Source organism: Pituophis catenifer, unplaced genomic scaffold, assembly GCF_029215685.1.
Source record: "Pituophis catenifer annectens isolate HBS135680 unplaced genomic scaffold, rPitCat1.0.hap2 SCAF_4, whole genome shotgun sequence".
Lineage (NCBI taxonomy): Eukaryota > Metazoa > Chordata > Lepidosauria > Squamata > Colubridae > Pituophis > Pituophis catenifer.
In genome coordinates, this window is record NW_027256884.1 from 127,949,439 (window position 1) to 127,965,383 (window position 15,945).

General features: G+C 42.5%; 1 protein-coding gene across 3 annotated transcripts in view; it reads left to right on the forward strand.

Annotated features, from left to right (window-relative positions):
• Positions 1-15,945, forward strand: part of UVRAG (UV radiation resistance associated) — a 94,083-nt gene that overhangs the window by 11,690 nt on the left and 66,448 nt on the right. For 2 of the 3 annotated variants that reach the window (XM_070942989.1, XM_070942991.1), the window contains exons 2-6: positions 161-278; positions 4,500-4,534; positions 7,272-7,433; positions 9,395-9,469; positions 9,931-10,010. In XM_070942989.1, the coding sequence (XP_070799090.1) occupies positions 161-278; positions 4,500-4,534; positions 7,272-7,433; positions 9,395-9,469; positions 9,931-10,010 (470 nt within the window). Of the gene's footprint in view, positions 1-160; positions 279-2,491; positions 2,544-4,499; positions 4,535-7,271; positions 7,434-9,394; positions 9,470-9,930; positions 10,011-15,945 lie in introns of those variants that run through there. The other variant, XM_070942990.1, reaches the window with a different exon arrangement.

Consider the following 15,945-nt stretch of genomic DNA (forward strand, 5'->3'; position numbering starts at 1 on the left):
ACAATTAGCAGGCTGGGTCCTTGAGAACAAAGCTTTATCAAGAATAAAAATACCTCGAAACAAACACGAGCAGTTCTTATTACATGTTAAAACGATATAGCATTTGTTAAATAGCTTTAACGCGAACATTGCTTAATATTTGTAACGTTTTCTTTTCCAGTGTCGTCTCCGTCATTTGCGTAACATCGCAGCCCGGAATATTGTCAATAGGAACGGTTATCGCCTCCTGGATACCTATTTCACTCTTCACTTGTGCGACAACATAAATATATGTAAAGGTAAAGAGATGTCTGTTTCTGTCATTGATTCCCATCTCCATCAACTCAGTTTGTCTAGGGCAGGGGTGACAAACTCGATTTCATTGAGGGCCACATCAGGGTTGTGTTTGACCTCGGGGGTGGGGGCTGGGGTGGGTGTGGCCAGCTCAAGGTCACTCGTGTCAGGGGCGCCTGGGGCAGCCCGAGCACTCTGCCAGCAAAAACGGGCTCCTGAGCTTTCCGCAACCCTCTGACAGCGAAAACGGAGCTCGGGTGGGATGCCCGTGGCCCTCCCGAGCTCTGTTTTCACTAGCAGACGCATCTCAGGCCGGTCCTTTGCTGTTTCCAGGACAGCCCTACTGGTCGTATCTAAGCACCCCGTGGACCGGATCCAGTCCCCGGGCCTTGAGTTTGACACCCCTGATCTAGGAAGTCTCTCTTTAGAGCTTTTTATATTCCTTCACAAATGACATGATGATATTTTATATAGTTGATGATTGAAAAATAGGCTAGGATTAGATACTGAGATGGGCAGTTAACTGAAATCAAATACATGCATAATACAGGATCCAATCTGGGTCTGTCGCCAGGACCAGAGGGTTTGACTTCGGAGCTTTTGGACTCGTGCTGGAGCCCATTCTCAGGGGGTTCCCTAAGGATAGACTCCAGCACGAGTCCGAAAGCTCGGAAGACAAAACCTCTGGTCCCGGTGACCGACCCAGATTGGATCCTGCAACATTATCCTCAGGACACGTACATTCGCCTTCATTCATACCTAATAGATACGATGGAAGAAGATTTCATCGCTCAAGAAAACAATCACTTTGCTTTCCTCTGCATCATCTTGTAAGGAGCCTTGGTGGTGCAGCAGACTAAAGTGCTGTTAAGTAGCACTTAGCTGCCAGCTGCCTGCAATTACTGCGAGTTCAAATCTCACCAGGCTCACGGTTGACTCAGCCTTCCATGCTTCCGAGGTAGGTAAAATGAGGACCCGGTTTGTGGGGGCAATAAGCTGACTTTGTATAAAAAAGAACACCGCTTAGGGAGGGCCGAAAGCCCTACTAAGCAGGTATATACAAAAGTATGACGGCTGTTGCTTAACGCATTGTAAGCCGCCCTGAGTCTCCGGAGAAGGGCGGCATATAAATCGAACCAATAAATAAATAAATAAATAAATAAATCTTTATTTCCAGCAAAGCAAAAAAAAAAAAAGACTTTGGGCATAAGTAGAAATTCTAGAGCATGTTACGAGGGTTCTCATAAACGGGCTGGCTTCCCCATTTGACTTTGCTTGTCAGAAGGTCTTCAAAAGGGGAATCACATGACCTTGGGATCCTGCAGCCGTAATAAATAGGAACAAATTACCAAGCATCCAGATTTTGATCCCATAACCATGGGGATCATGCTGCAACGGTCGTAATGTGAAAATGGTCATAATAAGTCATTTTTTTCAGTGCCGTTGTAACCCTGAGTGGTCACTGAACGAGCTGTTGTAAGGATTACCTGTAGTTTTGCCTAATGTGTGCTGGGTAAAATATAACAGTTCTGTTGTATGGCTTTGCTTAATCTAGTGGTGTTAAGCCAATCACTGAATATCCTTGTAACTGCATCATCTGTTGGCATGCTGCTATTTTATTCCATAAGCTACCTGATGAGGTATTTAAATTAGTATTAATTGATCAGGTTTGTGCCAAATGCAAAATTTGTGCTGATCTCGGAGCTCTCTTACTGTAGTCATCATAAGAGTGTAAAAACACTAATGTGAATATTTAATTAATATTTACTTACACCTACTGTCATCGTTCGGAGTAATGAACTCAAGGAAGTCAGGACTCTGACACTTCGTTCAGGTTCAAGAAACCCTTTATTGAGTACATCATATCGGCACGTAGAAAGATGAAACTAGCTCTTAAGTAGTTCCCACACTTAAGGTAAAGGCTCCCCTCGCACATATGTGCTAGTCATTCCTGACTCTAGGGGGCGGTGCTCATCTCCGTTTCAAAGCTGAAGAGCCAGCGCTGATCGAAGACGTCTCCGTGGTCATGTGGCCGGCATGACTCAACGTCAAAGGCGCACGGAACACTGTTACCTTCTCACCAAAGGTGGTCCCTATTTTTCTACTTGCATTTTTTATGTGCTTTCGAACTGCTAGGTTGGCAGAAGCTGGGACAAGGAACGGGTGCTCACCCCGTTACGCGGCACTAGGGGCTCGAACTGCTAAACTGCCGACCTTTCGATTGACAAGCTCAGCATCTTAGCCACTGAGCCACTGCATCCCTCTTAAAGGTAAAGGTTCCCCTTGCACATATCCCACACTTAGGGATAGTTAAAAGAATAGGATTTCCCCACCCACTGTGTCTTTTAGGTCACATGGGCCAATCAAGTCAGCCACAGTTTCCCGCTCACCTCTGACAGGTGTCCGTTGCCTTGTGACAGTTTTTCACTCTGTGACCGTTGCAGCACTCCTGTGGTCACGTGATCAAAATTTGGGTGTTTGGCAACTGACTCATATTTATGACGATTGCAGTATCCCGGGGTCACGTGACCCCCTTTTGCGATCTTCTGAGAAGCAAAGTAAATGGGGAAGCCAGATTCACTTAACAACCCTGTCACTAACCTAAGAGCTCTGGTGATTCACTTAACAACTGTGGCAAGAAAGGACGTAAAATGGGACAATAGCTACAGCACTTGGACTTACATACCGCTTCACGGTGCTTTACAGCCCTCTCTTAAGAATCAGCCTGTTGCCCCTAACAATCTGGGTCCTCATTTTACCGACCTCGGAAGGATGGAAGCAGGGCCGGATTTTCCTATAGGCTAACTAGGCTTCAGCCTAGGGCCTCAAGTTCAAGAGGGGCCTACATTCAAATTGTTAGCAAAATTAAAATTACACTTTCACTATAGGTGAAAGGGCCTCATAAGTGGAATAGCCTAGGGCCTCTTTTCATCTAAATCCGGCCCTGGATGGAAGGCTGTGTCAACCTTGAGCCGATCAGGATCGAAACAAACTTCACCACAAATGTCTCACGTACCAATAGAAATTTTTGGCTCAGTTGTAAGTCGAGGTCTACCTGTATGTAATATTTAATCGTGAACGATTTGACTATTTACACTTTTTGTTTATGCGATCTGATTAATGTGCCTTTGTTTACTGATAATTGGATGAAATTATATCACACCGTTCTAGGAATTTGATGAAACCACGACAAATGCTTATAAATCAATAACTAAGCTTTGAATAATAATTTATATCTCTCTGCGATCCCTCAGACTAAGGGTGGCATCAGCCATTGGCCTGAGTAGCTGAAAGACACAAGTACGTCTCGCTTAATGACCGGTCCCTTAGTACCTATCTGAAGTTATGACAGACCTCTCCAGAGCTATTTACCATATTTTTCGGAGTATAAGAGGCACCTTTTCCTGCACTAAAAGAGGGTGAAAATTTAGGTGCGTCTTATACACCGAATGTAGCCCTGCCCACCCACTGGCCCCCACCCTTTGTCCTCTGCCTTCCAGCAATTTACCTCCTTGTAGCAAGCAGCAAGAAGAAACAGCCCATTTCAGCTTCAGCACAGCCTAATTAACACAAGTTGAGTGGATTGGCCTCCCGACTCTCAGCTGTTTTGCGTAGGCTTCTGCTGCTTGCTGCAAGGAGGTAAATTGCTGGGAGCAGATTTTTTTTTCTTGTGCTAATCAAGCTATGCTGAAAATGAAAATAAAGCAGGCTATTTGCTGTTTGCTGCAACTAGACAAAATTGCTGGGAGGCAGAGGCAGATTTCTTGTTTTCCTCACCAAAAAAGGTAGGTGCGTCTTATAGTCCGAAGCGTCTTATACTGCAAAAAACACGGTAATGCCTGTTCTTTTTGCAGCCCCCTCCCACAGTCAAATATTGGGTTTTTGGCTACAACCTTTATGCTGATTAGATACTGAAGAACCTTTGTGATTTCTTTGATCAAAACTCTTTTCAGAGAAATACAGAGCTTTCTTGATTTTTATGCGTGATCAAAGAAAGCTGGCTTTCCCGATAACAAGCGTTCAGTAGCTATGGGTTGGTTTCCATGTAATCGCAGGATAATATTTTACAATAACCACTGTTTGCATACCTTGACATCTCTTGCACTTCCACTTGAGTTAATTATCAATCGCTGTTTTGCTCTCCCAGCTCAATATCCTTAGGAATCTGTGCAATCTGATCCCTAACTCCCTTTTAATTTCTTTTCTTTTCTTTTTTTTCTTAATAGAATTTTATAAGAGTGAGGTCATAAAGAATTCACTGGTAAGTGAGCTTGTTATTACCTTTACTAAGGTTTTTCTTTTAATCTTTTCTTTTAAACCAGGTGTGGGCAATTCTGGGGACCGTATGATCTGTGGACTTCAACTCCTAGAATTCCTGAGCCAGCCATGCTGGAATTCTGGGAATTGAAGTCCGCGGGTGGTAAAATCACCGTAGTTGCCCACCCTTGCTCTGTAATGTTTATTAATCACGAAATGGGACAGTTTTTCCCCTCGTGTCACTCCCTGTGCAAACTCCCTGAGTTATATCTATTACTGCTTTAAACCAGAGACTGCTAACGAGCTTTTGATGAGATTTTTGTGGATCATAGTATGGAATGCATGTCTATAGAAGGCAGCCACAATAATCCAAGGGAAAGATTGGAGCTGCTTTAAGTGGTTGCAGCCTACATTTACATAATTGGCTTCAAAATGGTGGATGTGACAAGGTGATCCCCGTCCATTTTTAATGTTTATTGCATTCATTGCATGAAATAAGAGTTGTTGTTTTTTTTAAATGTAATGTGTTAATTTTATTTATTTATTTATTTATTCAATTTATATACCGCCCTTCTCCTATTGGTCTCAGGGCGGTGCACAGCCAAGGATAAAAAACATACCAATACAAAATTTAAAATCAATTAAAAGAATTATACAGCTTTGGCCCACAATTTAAAACAATCCAATTAAAACCCAATTTACACTTAAAAAGCTAAAAAGAGCTAAAAAGCTAATTTTGGGAGTTTTGATATGGTTTTTGTATATTGTTTTAACTGGATTGGGAGCATCCTCATGTTGGTTACAAGATGGGTGGTTATACTGTATAAATGTCTTCAAGAAATAAAATAATAGAAGCTGCTTTAGTTGGGCTAGTTGTGCCTGCCATTTTGAAGCCTGTGACTGTCACTATAGATGCTCGTGTTTCAACTGGTGTAACTACCTGGTGTAGCCAGGTGTGAGTGATAAGTACAGGTAGTCCTTGACATACAACAGTTTGTTTAGTGACGGCTCAAAGCTATAGCAGCACTGAAAAAAATGACTTATGACTGGTCCCTTAGTCACTATTTGAAGTTATGACAGACCTCTCCAGAGCTACTTAATGCCTGTTTTTTCTGTTTTCACACATATGACCATTGCAGCATCCCCATGGTCACGTGATCAGAATTCGGACGCTCGGCAACTTGTTCATACTTATGACAGTTGCAGTGTCCCGGGGTCATGTGATCCCCTTTTGTGACCTCCTGACAAGCCAGATTTGCTTAACAACTGTATTGCTAACTTAACAAACTGCAATGATTCACAAATGTGGCCAGAAAAGTCGCAAAATGGGGCGAAACTCTCTTCCCAAATGTCTCACTTAGCAACCTAAATTTTGGGCTCCATTGTGGTCGTAAGTCAAGGACTACCTGTATTCCACAAGATTAACGTAGCTGTTATGGGTCTGAGAAGATTGATTTGCATGAAGGCAATGAATAGAGGGGGAACCAAGAATCCTTGTAGGATTTCCATTGTTGTAATTGGGATGTTACTGAGAAGGCAGCCTCCTTGATGCTACATCCGAGGGGACAGAGCAAATGGGGATGGGAGTATGAGCCCCTAGACTCATACTCACTAGCACTGATGATGGTACCTAGTTAGGGTAATGAAACGTTTGCAAGAAAACATTGCATCAAGATCACGTGAAGTGTTAATAGCACTTTATAATGCCTTGGTAAGGCCATACTTGGAATACTGCATGCAGTTTTGGTCGCCATGATATAAAAAAAGATATGGAGACTCTAGAAAGAGTGCAGAGAAGAGGAACAAAGAGGATTAGGGGACTGGAGGCTAAAACATATGAAGAACGGTTGCAGGAACTGGGTATGTCTAGTTTAATGAAGAGAAGGACTAGGGGTGACATGATAGCAGTGTTTCGATATCTCAGGGGCTGCCCCAAAAAAGAGGGAGTCAAGCTGTTCTCCAAAGCACCTGAGGGCAGGACAAGAAGCAACGGGTGGAAAGTAATCAAGGAGAGAAGCAACTTAGAACTAAGGAGACATTTCCTGACAGTTAGAACAATTAATGAAATAACTTGCCTCTAGAAGTTGTAAATGCTGCAACACTGGAAGTTTTTAAAAAGAGACTGCATAACCATTTGTCTGAAATGCCTAAGCAGAGGTTGGACTAGAAGACCTCCAAGGTCCCTCCCAACTCTTCTCTTCTCTTCTCTTCTCTTCTCTTCTCTTCTCTTCTCTTCTCTTCTCTTCTCTTCTCTTCTCTTCTCTTCTCTTCTCTTCTCTTCTCTTCTGAACTAGCAGTCAGCTGAAGTAGCTGCAGTACTACACTCTAACCAGTGCGCCACCTCGGCTCATGTCTTAGGACTCTTAATTCTGGATTCAATTCCAGTCTTAACATCGAGGACTTCCGGTAGACCAGGGGTCGGCAACCTTAAACATTCAAAGAGTCACAAAAGTCCTAACCGGAACCCCCTCCCCCATTCAATTCTGGAGCTGACAGGAAGCCCAGTTCCCCCTCCATAGAATCTCCTCCTAGCGCAGCGTCCTTTTTCCTCTACCTGTCCTAACCGAAAGCCCTATCAATTGTGGAGCCGACTGGCGACAGGGAGCCGCAGCTGAGGGATGAAAGAGCCACATGCGGTTCCAGAGCCACGGGTTGCCGACCCTTGCAGTAGGACTAATCTCTGTGTGGCAAAACCATCTGGAATATTTACAGTTCATTCTCTCTTCTTTCCACACTAACAGAACCCGACATGGCGAAGCCTTGATTTTGGCCTAATGCCTGACCGCCTTGATACGTCTGTATCCTGTTTTGTGGTGAGGATATGGGGTGGCAAGAATGATACCTATCGGCTACTGATTGAGTGGAAAGTCAATCTAGATGGACTCAAATATTTGGGCCAGCAGGTAAAAGAAAAGTATACTGTTTCAACTTGGATTGGCTATTTAAGGATATTTACAGCAAATTTCTGTTGATGGACTAGCAAAGAATTGTTGCAAGATATCAGTCTCTGTGGAGATGCTCAATGATCCAGGTTATGGTTGTCCCAAAGATCCTTTAGAAAAGGCAACTGGACTTTCTTGGGTCCCGCCCCCCCCCCCCCCCCCCCATGAAAAATGTTTCCTTTCTCATCCAAGAAGCTTTGGAAGAATTGAAGAAGCTTCTTGGATGAGAAGCGAAACGTTTTCAAGGGGAAAAAAATCTCGGAAAGTCCAGTTGCTTTTTGAAAAGGACTCTTGATGCAAGATATAAAGTTAGCAGATGCTAGACAAAATATTGGCAGCTTAATAGGAATTTTCTATATATTACTGAAACCCTTATTGTGTTTATCTGCTTGTACCATCAAGGTAACCCAAACCGTGCATTATGCCACAACAATATTTGAATCAAGATAACCTAAAATTCATTAATTTAAAAATCAAGGTACCTAAAATTCATTAATTTAAACAATTTTAAAAATGCATAAAAGAATCCAGGACTCATTAGTCCTGTGGAATTGAAATTTCCACAACGTTCAGGTCAGTTCTGGGTGCAAAATTGTGGCTATTGCAGCATCCCTGCAAATTAATTTAAATTAATTTTAATTAATTAATTTAATTTAAATATGCATAAAAGAATCCAGGACTCATTTGTCCTCTGGAATTGAAATTTCCATAATGTTCAGGTCAGTTCTACGTGCAAAATTGTGGCTATTGCAGCATCGTGTGATCATGATTTTGCAGTCACGTGATCATGATTTCAACACTCCCTGCCAGTTTCCCACAAGCATAGTCAGTGGGGAAGCCAGAAGGAAGTCAAATGTCATTCCCACTCTCACTGCTTTGCCTGCCTATGATCTTCCTGTTTATTTGTTTAAGTAAGTGCATAGTGACTTGTTACTGAACTTCAGTTGCCACTACAATTAATTTTCAATTTATGATACATACTTTTCTTAGATGATCATGAGACTGTCCAGCATTAGGGTAAAAGAAATACGATCAGTTTAATATGCAATGGTCATTCTCGTCATATCAGAGTGGTACGATGGCCTAGAGGTGGAGCTCTCGCCTCACAAACGGGAGGCTGTGAGTTCGATCCTAGGTAGAGGCAGATATTTCTCTCTCTGGGCACGTTGAGAATATATCTGCTCAACAAAACTCCGCATTGGCAACAGGAAGGGCGTCCGGCCAGGAAACACTCAGCTCCATTCAGTTGCCCTGAAGAGATTATGGGATCATTAAAAGATGATGATGATGATTCTCATCATATCAGGCCACACTCTCAAAAGAATGAGCCAGTGGACTACAGGGTTGTCTCATCAATCACTCATTTTGAAAATTGACAATCTGCATAGAAGTATATTCAATTTGTTCGTTATCTATCCAAATTAGTTAAAAGTTCCAGATGGTTAAATGTTTATGGAGGTTCCAGGTCATGGTTGCCCCAGAGGTGCTTTTCCAAAGGGCACTAGACTTTCTTGTTTTCTGTTTTTCCTTGAAAATATTTCACTTCTCATCGAAGAAGTTTCTTCAGTGAATTCCAGATGTTTAGCTTTAGGCGTTCTTCAGTAGACTATAAATACTGAAGATTTTATTGTGATTTTGTGGGGTGGCCTAGGCCCCTGTAAGCTAAGGTTATGTGTGATTATGTATTAGTTTTTAAGCTCTCTTATAATGTTCGTTGTGGCCCAGAAAATGAATCTTACTCATGGGATCGAGTTTCAGCTTCTTCCTTTCCCCTCTATAGGGTCAGTGGTGAACCTGAATAACAGAAGGATGCCACAAAACAAATGATCCCTACAAAGAATGCCACTCTGGGTGCTAAAAGAACTAAAACAATGGCTTTAAAGTAAGCTGACTGAATCTGTGACACTGGTTTTACTTAACAGATACATGCTCGTAGCCCGAATGAAATCATTTTTGGGCTGAATGATGGCTATTATGGAGCCTTGTACGAACGAAAGGTAAGCTTACATCTGCTGCATCCATAACTTCTTAAAATCATCAACCTGCATAGCACATTAGCTTTCCAGAATATTTTTCCCGTCTTATTAAAAATTGAATTGAGTTCGATCCTAGGTAGAGGCAGCTATTTCTCCTTTTGGGCACGATGAGAATATATCTGCTGAATATATAGCTCCTCATTGGTGACAAGAAAGGCATCTGGCCAGTAAACACTCTGCTAGCTCCATTCAGTTGGCCGGACTCCACCCTGCAAGGGATTATGGGTTCATTAAAAGACGATGATGAAGAGTAGCTTGGGGATAAAGATTGGTAAAAACGCATATCCCACGTAAAAGGTAGGCTGTAAACGCTGTGTATGGACAAAACATGCGAGTAGAGATTGTTTAATTAGGAAGATAGACTTTGATTTCAGTGTTACCAAAACAAAAAATGTTAATGTACCGTCTTGTTTGTCTTTAAGGGAGTCTCAGAAATCCAAAAGAATCTGCAAGTGGATCCAAATTGTGTGCGTAACTCATATGATGTCTTCTCTTTGCTAAGGTAACTCCCGGCTTCCAGTTCAGAAGCAGTTGAACTGAAAATAACATAATTTCCAAGAATGTTTTCCAACACTGTGCATTAGTGATAGTCCTAAGCTCCTTGCATAATAACCTTATTTAACCTCAAGGTCACCTTAATGTTGGCTTGCTGAAAGTTTGTTTCTTTTGCCCTCAGTGGAAGGAGTCGAAATGTCATTCGTCGCGAGAGCAATGTTCTTGTGGCGGTTCTTCTTTTATAATACTTTTATTATGCATTACACTTAAAAAGATAAAAGGGAGAAAATGAAAAGAAATAGTTCTAAAATCTCCTCCCAGATGTGCAGAAACAACTTCTGATTGTTGCGTAAGCATGGCAGCAAAGCATTGTCGTTGTGTCTTTTCACCATGAGAAGCAAGCATAGTGGTGATTGTGTTATGTTGCCTTTCAAAGCTCTGGCCAGCAATTAATTAGTCCAGCAATTAATTAGCCCAGACAAGCACCTTTATTAAATTAATTGCATTTTGTAGTGAGTATTCCTTGAGAAGCATAAATCTGATGGACTTCGTAATTTAAAAGTTTGGAAATCTATTTGTAAACAATATCCAATCCAATAACATCCTGAATAGCTTCTTCATTAAATTAACTAAATAGAGTAGAATAGAATAGAATTCTTTATTGGCCAAATGTGATTGGACACACAAGGAATTTGTCTTGGTGCATACGCTCTCAGTGTACATAAAAAGAAAAGATACGTTCATCAAGAATCATAAGGTACAACACTTAATGATGGTCATAGATTACAAATAAGCAATCAAATCATATTAGAAAACAGTCAATATAATTCGTAAGGATATAAGCTACAAAGTTACAGTCATACAATAAATTGCAAAAAAGTACTGAGGGCTAACGGTGACATTAACCTGGTCTGATGATGGGGTTTTAAGGGTTTTAATGGGTTTTAATGGGTTAATTTTAACTTTTTTAGATTTTAGTCTTTTATTTTTATTGTGGCTTGTGTTTTATTGTTGTGAGCCACCCTGAGTCCATTGTGAGATAGGGCGGCATATAAGCCGAATAAAATAAATAAATAAATAAAATTAAATAGGAAATGAATCAAATGAGCAAATGTAGAAATGCTAGTTTTGCTCTTTGATACAGCTTTTGGTACATAAAGTAAGCAATTATACATGATGCACAAGTAGCGTCATGGGGCGAGTTTTATCAATTTCAAGAATCTCTCCATTTTTTGTTCCCACCAGTATATGTCCATGTCCTAAAGTGATGGCACGGATTGATAGACTATCTTCCAGCAGCAACCCTGAAAGAAAAAAAAAAAAAGAATAAACCTACGTTCATTTTATTTTCTTAATTTTAACAGAGCTTCTCACTTGCTAGATTTTATCTTGATTTAGATGATCTCTTGTTCAACATTATTAAAGAGATCATATATTAACTAAGACTTGGGCCACATATACATATTATTACTGTGTAGGGTATGTATTGAGGAATGTCTTCTGAATGTTCAGAAACTTCAGATAGCACAAAATATGGCAGCTGGCCTATTAGAGCTTGGCGTTGTGATCATATTGTATTAGCATTACTTTACTGACTTTTGTCATAGTGAAAATTTAAATAGTGCTTGGAGTTGGACTGGCAGTCAGTGTTTCAAGCAGAGGTACTGTATGCGAAAATTGTTCTGACCTGGGCTTCCCCAGCAGCACGAAGCCGAGTCGTCATCCCGATAAACCCCTTTTATTTAATTTACAGTGAATTCCTCTCCAGCAAAGTCTTTCTTCTCCCACAGTCTTTCAAGATAGTTCACAATTACCGACCTTTATCAGGCTTGGAGAGTGGCCAGGCCGATACCTTTCAGACACTGCAATACTTGGCAAGAATGCAGGAATGAACTAATTGCCTCCTGCAAACACCCCTCCCCTTTCACTCCTCTTTTATTCCCTCTGGGAGGGGCCCTTCATCGTCCACCTGTGCCCTTACTCCCAAGTCGACCCTTGTTCCTTAGCTGTTCCCTGTGTCTGGCAACTCTGCGCATGTGCACACTGGGAACAGGCTCCAGCTGTTCGTCTGCCTCACTGATGTCTGACTCCAAAGGCAGCTGATAACTGGCAGACGGCCCTGGCCCCCTCTCTGCCTCCGACGCAGAGCTCTCATCAGAGCCTTCCCCAGACTCCAAGACTGGCCCATGTTCCTCCTCAACCTCCTCACTGTCCAAATCTGCTGCCAGGTCTGCTGGTCACTGGCGGGCCACAACAAAAATCAACTGGTGCCCATTGCTGCTTGAACCATTATGTTCTAGGTCAGGGGACTTCCCAACCCTTGGTCCATGGACTGACACCGGTCCACGGCATTCCAGCAACTAGGCCGCACAAACAAGTGAAACTCCATCCGCGGGATGTAGGCAGCATACAAAACCAGGCCCCTTCCGGTCCGCGGAAAAACCTCTCTCCATGGAACCGGTCCCTGGTGCCCAAAAGGTTGGGGGCCACTGTTCTAGATCAGCCAATGTTTCTGGATAATCTTCAGGGGCAAGTCTACATGTAGTCCTTGACTTACAACTGTTCGTTTAGCGTCCATTGAACGTTACGATGTTGAAAAAAAGTGACGCCTGTTTTTTTCCCCACACTTACGACCATTGCTGCAACTCCGTGGTCATGCAATCAAAATTCAGATGCTTGGCAAAACAGTTCATATTTATGACGGTTGCAGGGCCTCCGAGGTCACGTGATCTCCTTTTGTGACCTTCTGACGAGTAAAGTCAATGGGGAAGCCAGATTCACTTAACCACCGTGTCACTAACAACTGCACTGCTTCACTGAACAGCTGTGGCCAGAAAGGTCGCAAAATGGGGCAAAACTCACTTAACAACTACCTTGTTTAGCAAGCTAAATTTTGGCCTCAGTCATGGTTGCAAATCGAGGACTGCATTTCCTGTATGCGTGAGTGTACTTACTGAACTACTTACTATAAAAAGTTTCTGCTGTGTCTCCAGTTGAGGTATTGAAAATGCTTAGGATTTCAAGGTTTGTGCAGATCTACTTCCCAACCTCGCAAAGATCCTTAAAATAATAATTTTAACGTTTTGTACCTTTCTTTTTATGCTGTTTGTAACCTAGAGTTGTTTGACAGTAAGATGGGCTGCATATAGTTTAATAAATAAATAATACCCGTGTTTCCACGAAAATAAGAACCTGTCTTATATTTTTTTTAACCCCAAAATAAGCGTTTGGCCTTATTTTCAGGGAGGTCTTATTATTTTGGGGTGCGTGGAGCGAGACGGGGCTCCTCTTGCCGTCTTAACCTGATTTCCAGCTCTGTCTCCCTAACACTAACCAGAGGAAATAGCGGGGACCCACCTGCACATGCGTCTAAATATTTTCGGGGAGGTCTTATTATTTTGGGGCGCGTGGAATGAGACGGGGCTCCTCTTGCTGTCTTACCTGATTTCCAGCTCTGTCTCCCTAACACTAACCAGAGGAAATAGCGGGGACCACCTGCGCCTGCGGCTAAATATTTTTGGGGAGGGCTTACTTTTGGGGGGGGTGTCTTATTTTAGTGCATGTGCTCAAAAGCCCGATTAGGCTTATTATCCGGGGAGGTCTTATTTTCGGGGAAACACTGTAGTAATAAAACTTTCCAAAACTTCACTTGAGTTTGCTTGGAATTTTGGTAAATCAAATTCCTTTGTGGGAGACAAACCAGCAGATGTCACTATTGCCTTGCGAGATGTTAGGATAGAGCCGAACTGAATCATACCACTCAGGCATCCGAATCACAAACTTATAAAAACCATTGGAAGTTAAATTCTTAAATTCTCAAAATACCCAAAGTTCCGTCATTATAATCAAAAGCAGGTAGAACATTTTGCATATACCGGTAATTTTGTGCTTCTTTAGAAGGCTGCAGGATTTCATCGGTCAACCAGAGGTCGGTCCCGGTGACCGACCCAGATGGGATCTTGCAACATTATCCTGAGACCCGTATGTTTGTCTTCATTCATTTAGAAGGCTGCTTATTTCTTAATAAAGCTAATCAAAAATGTTAACTCCTAAAATAATAGATTTCTTTGAACCAGTGCAAAGTTCTACTTGATGTGGCTTGCCTGTTAGATTCCTCCAGGAAGACTGAAGACGATGATTTCCTAACCAAGGCGATTTTTGCTTACTCAACCAGTGAATGTGGAGATTCTATTTTCCTTCCCGATGGCCATTAATCAATCCTTTTCATATCTATTAAAATGCGGGTCCATGTTAACCATAGCTTTGATGACACCACCACAGCTTTAACCGTGAAGCTTATGTCAGGGTTCCAAGTAACACCCCCAACTAAAGAAAACTCCGAGGCTAGCAATTCCTCAAAGATCCATTTTATTAGAGATGTCATATTGGCACATCTGGGAAAACCCGAATCTGAAAGTTCCCGGGTTTTCCCCACCCAAAAGTAAAAGATCCATCTCCTGCACCCACATGTCCATCACAAGATCCAATCAACCAAGCCATTGTCCAAACTGGAGACAACCCCCAGTCACTCCCATCCAGGTGAAGGCTGAACGTCCTTGACTCTCAGAGAAAAGAATGTTGTTGTGGCTATATATCTTCACCAACTCTTTGCAAATCCCCCCTCCCCTTTTCCCTGGCACTAAATGTAGCAGCCCTGAAGCTCCAAAGAAAAGATGGCCTCCAGGGCTGACAGCTTCATTCTCTCCCACTGAGCTACCAAAAATCAAGCTACATTATGATTTAGAGCAGGAGTCAGCAACCTGTGGCTCTGGAGCCGCATGTGGCTCTTTCACCCCTCTGCTGCGGTTCCTTGTCACTCAAAATATGCGTCACAACCGCCAATGTGTGACACCCTCCGGCACACGATTTATTGAGCTTTTCAACCCCCAGTAGGCCAACCATGGATGAATCTAAAAAAAGAAAAGTTTCAGAAGAAAACAGAACATTTAATTCAACTACATATGCTAGTTTTGTGGCCGCTCAAGAAATAGTCAGGCACGGGAAGGGTTTTGTGGCTCCTGGTGTTTTCTTTTCTGTGGGAAACGGGTCCAAATGGCTCTTTGAGTGTTTAAGGTTGCCGACCCCTGGTTTAGAGCAGTATATGAAACCAGATAGCTATAGTTGGTTCATTATTTGCAGATAAACAAACCACGGTTTAATGGGATAGGGCAAACCCAGTCTGCGGTAATTTCGGTGTTTTATGATAAAAGTCATAAAGCGGGAAGAAAAATATAATACCGGTTTCTTACGGAGGAAAAATATAAAGGTGAAATCATTTATATTCTAGTAATCGGAACGGACAGTTGACTGTAGTGGTGGGAATTTTTATTCGGCCAGGGTGTAGAGCAGAGGTGGTATTCAACCAGTTCGGGCAAACCGGTAGTTAGTAGCGACCTGTGGGTGGGCCGGTCCATCCGCCCCAGAGCAAACATGTTTAGCCATGTTTTCAAGCCGTGCGCATGCGCGGAATCCGTTCGTGCGAGCAAAGCATATGCACGGAAGGCCGTGCACATGTGTGGAGGTGGATGCGCGCACACTCACATTTTTGGTGCTGGGCGAACCGGTAGGTAAATTACATCTGGTGTAGAGGTTGGACTTAAGTGAGAATTTTAAAAAAGCTTGAAGTTTAGTAATAATTCGAAAATGCGCCTCTCTTTTTTCCAAGCATTACTTTCTCTCTCTTCTCCGCCGTCTCGTTCCTAGCCAACTTGCAGCCCAGCCTCCAAAGAAAATACATAAATACATGCCAGCATTTCTCAAAATCCACCCTAACCATGACAGATGGTTTGGTTAGGAATCCTAAATTCTTCAAGGACCTCAAGGATAAGAGCAGCCCCGCCTGAATTTAGCAACTCTGCTTTGTATTTTACTCACTGGGGGTGGGGGTGGGGGCAGAGGGGTGGGAGAAAAGAGAAGAGCGAGCAAAACACCCAAGCTCTTTC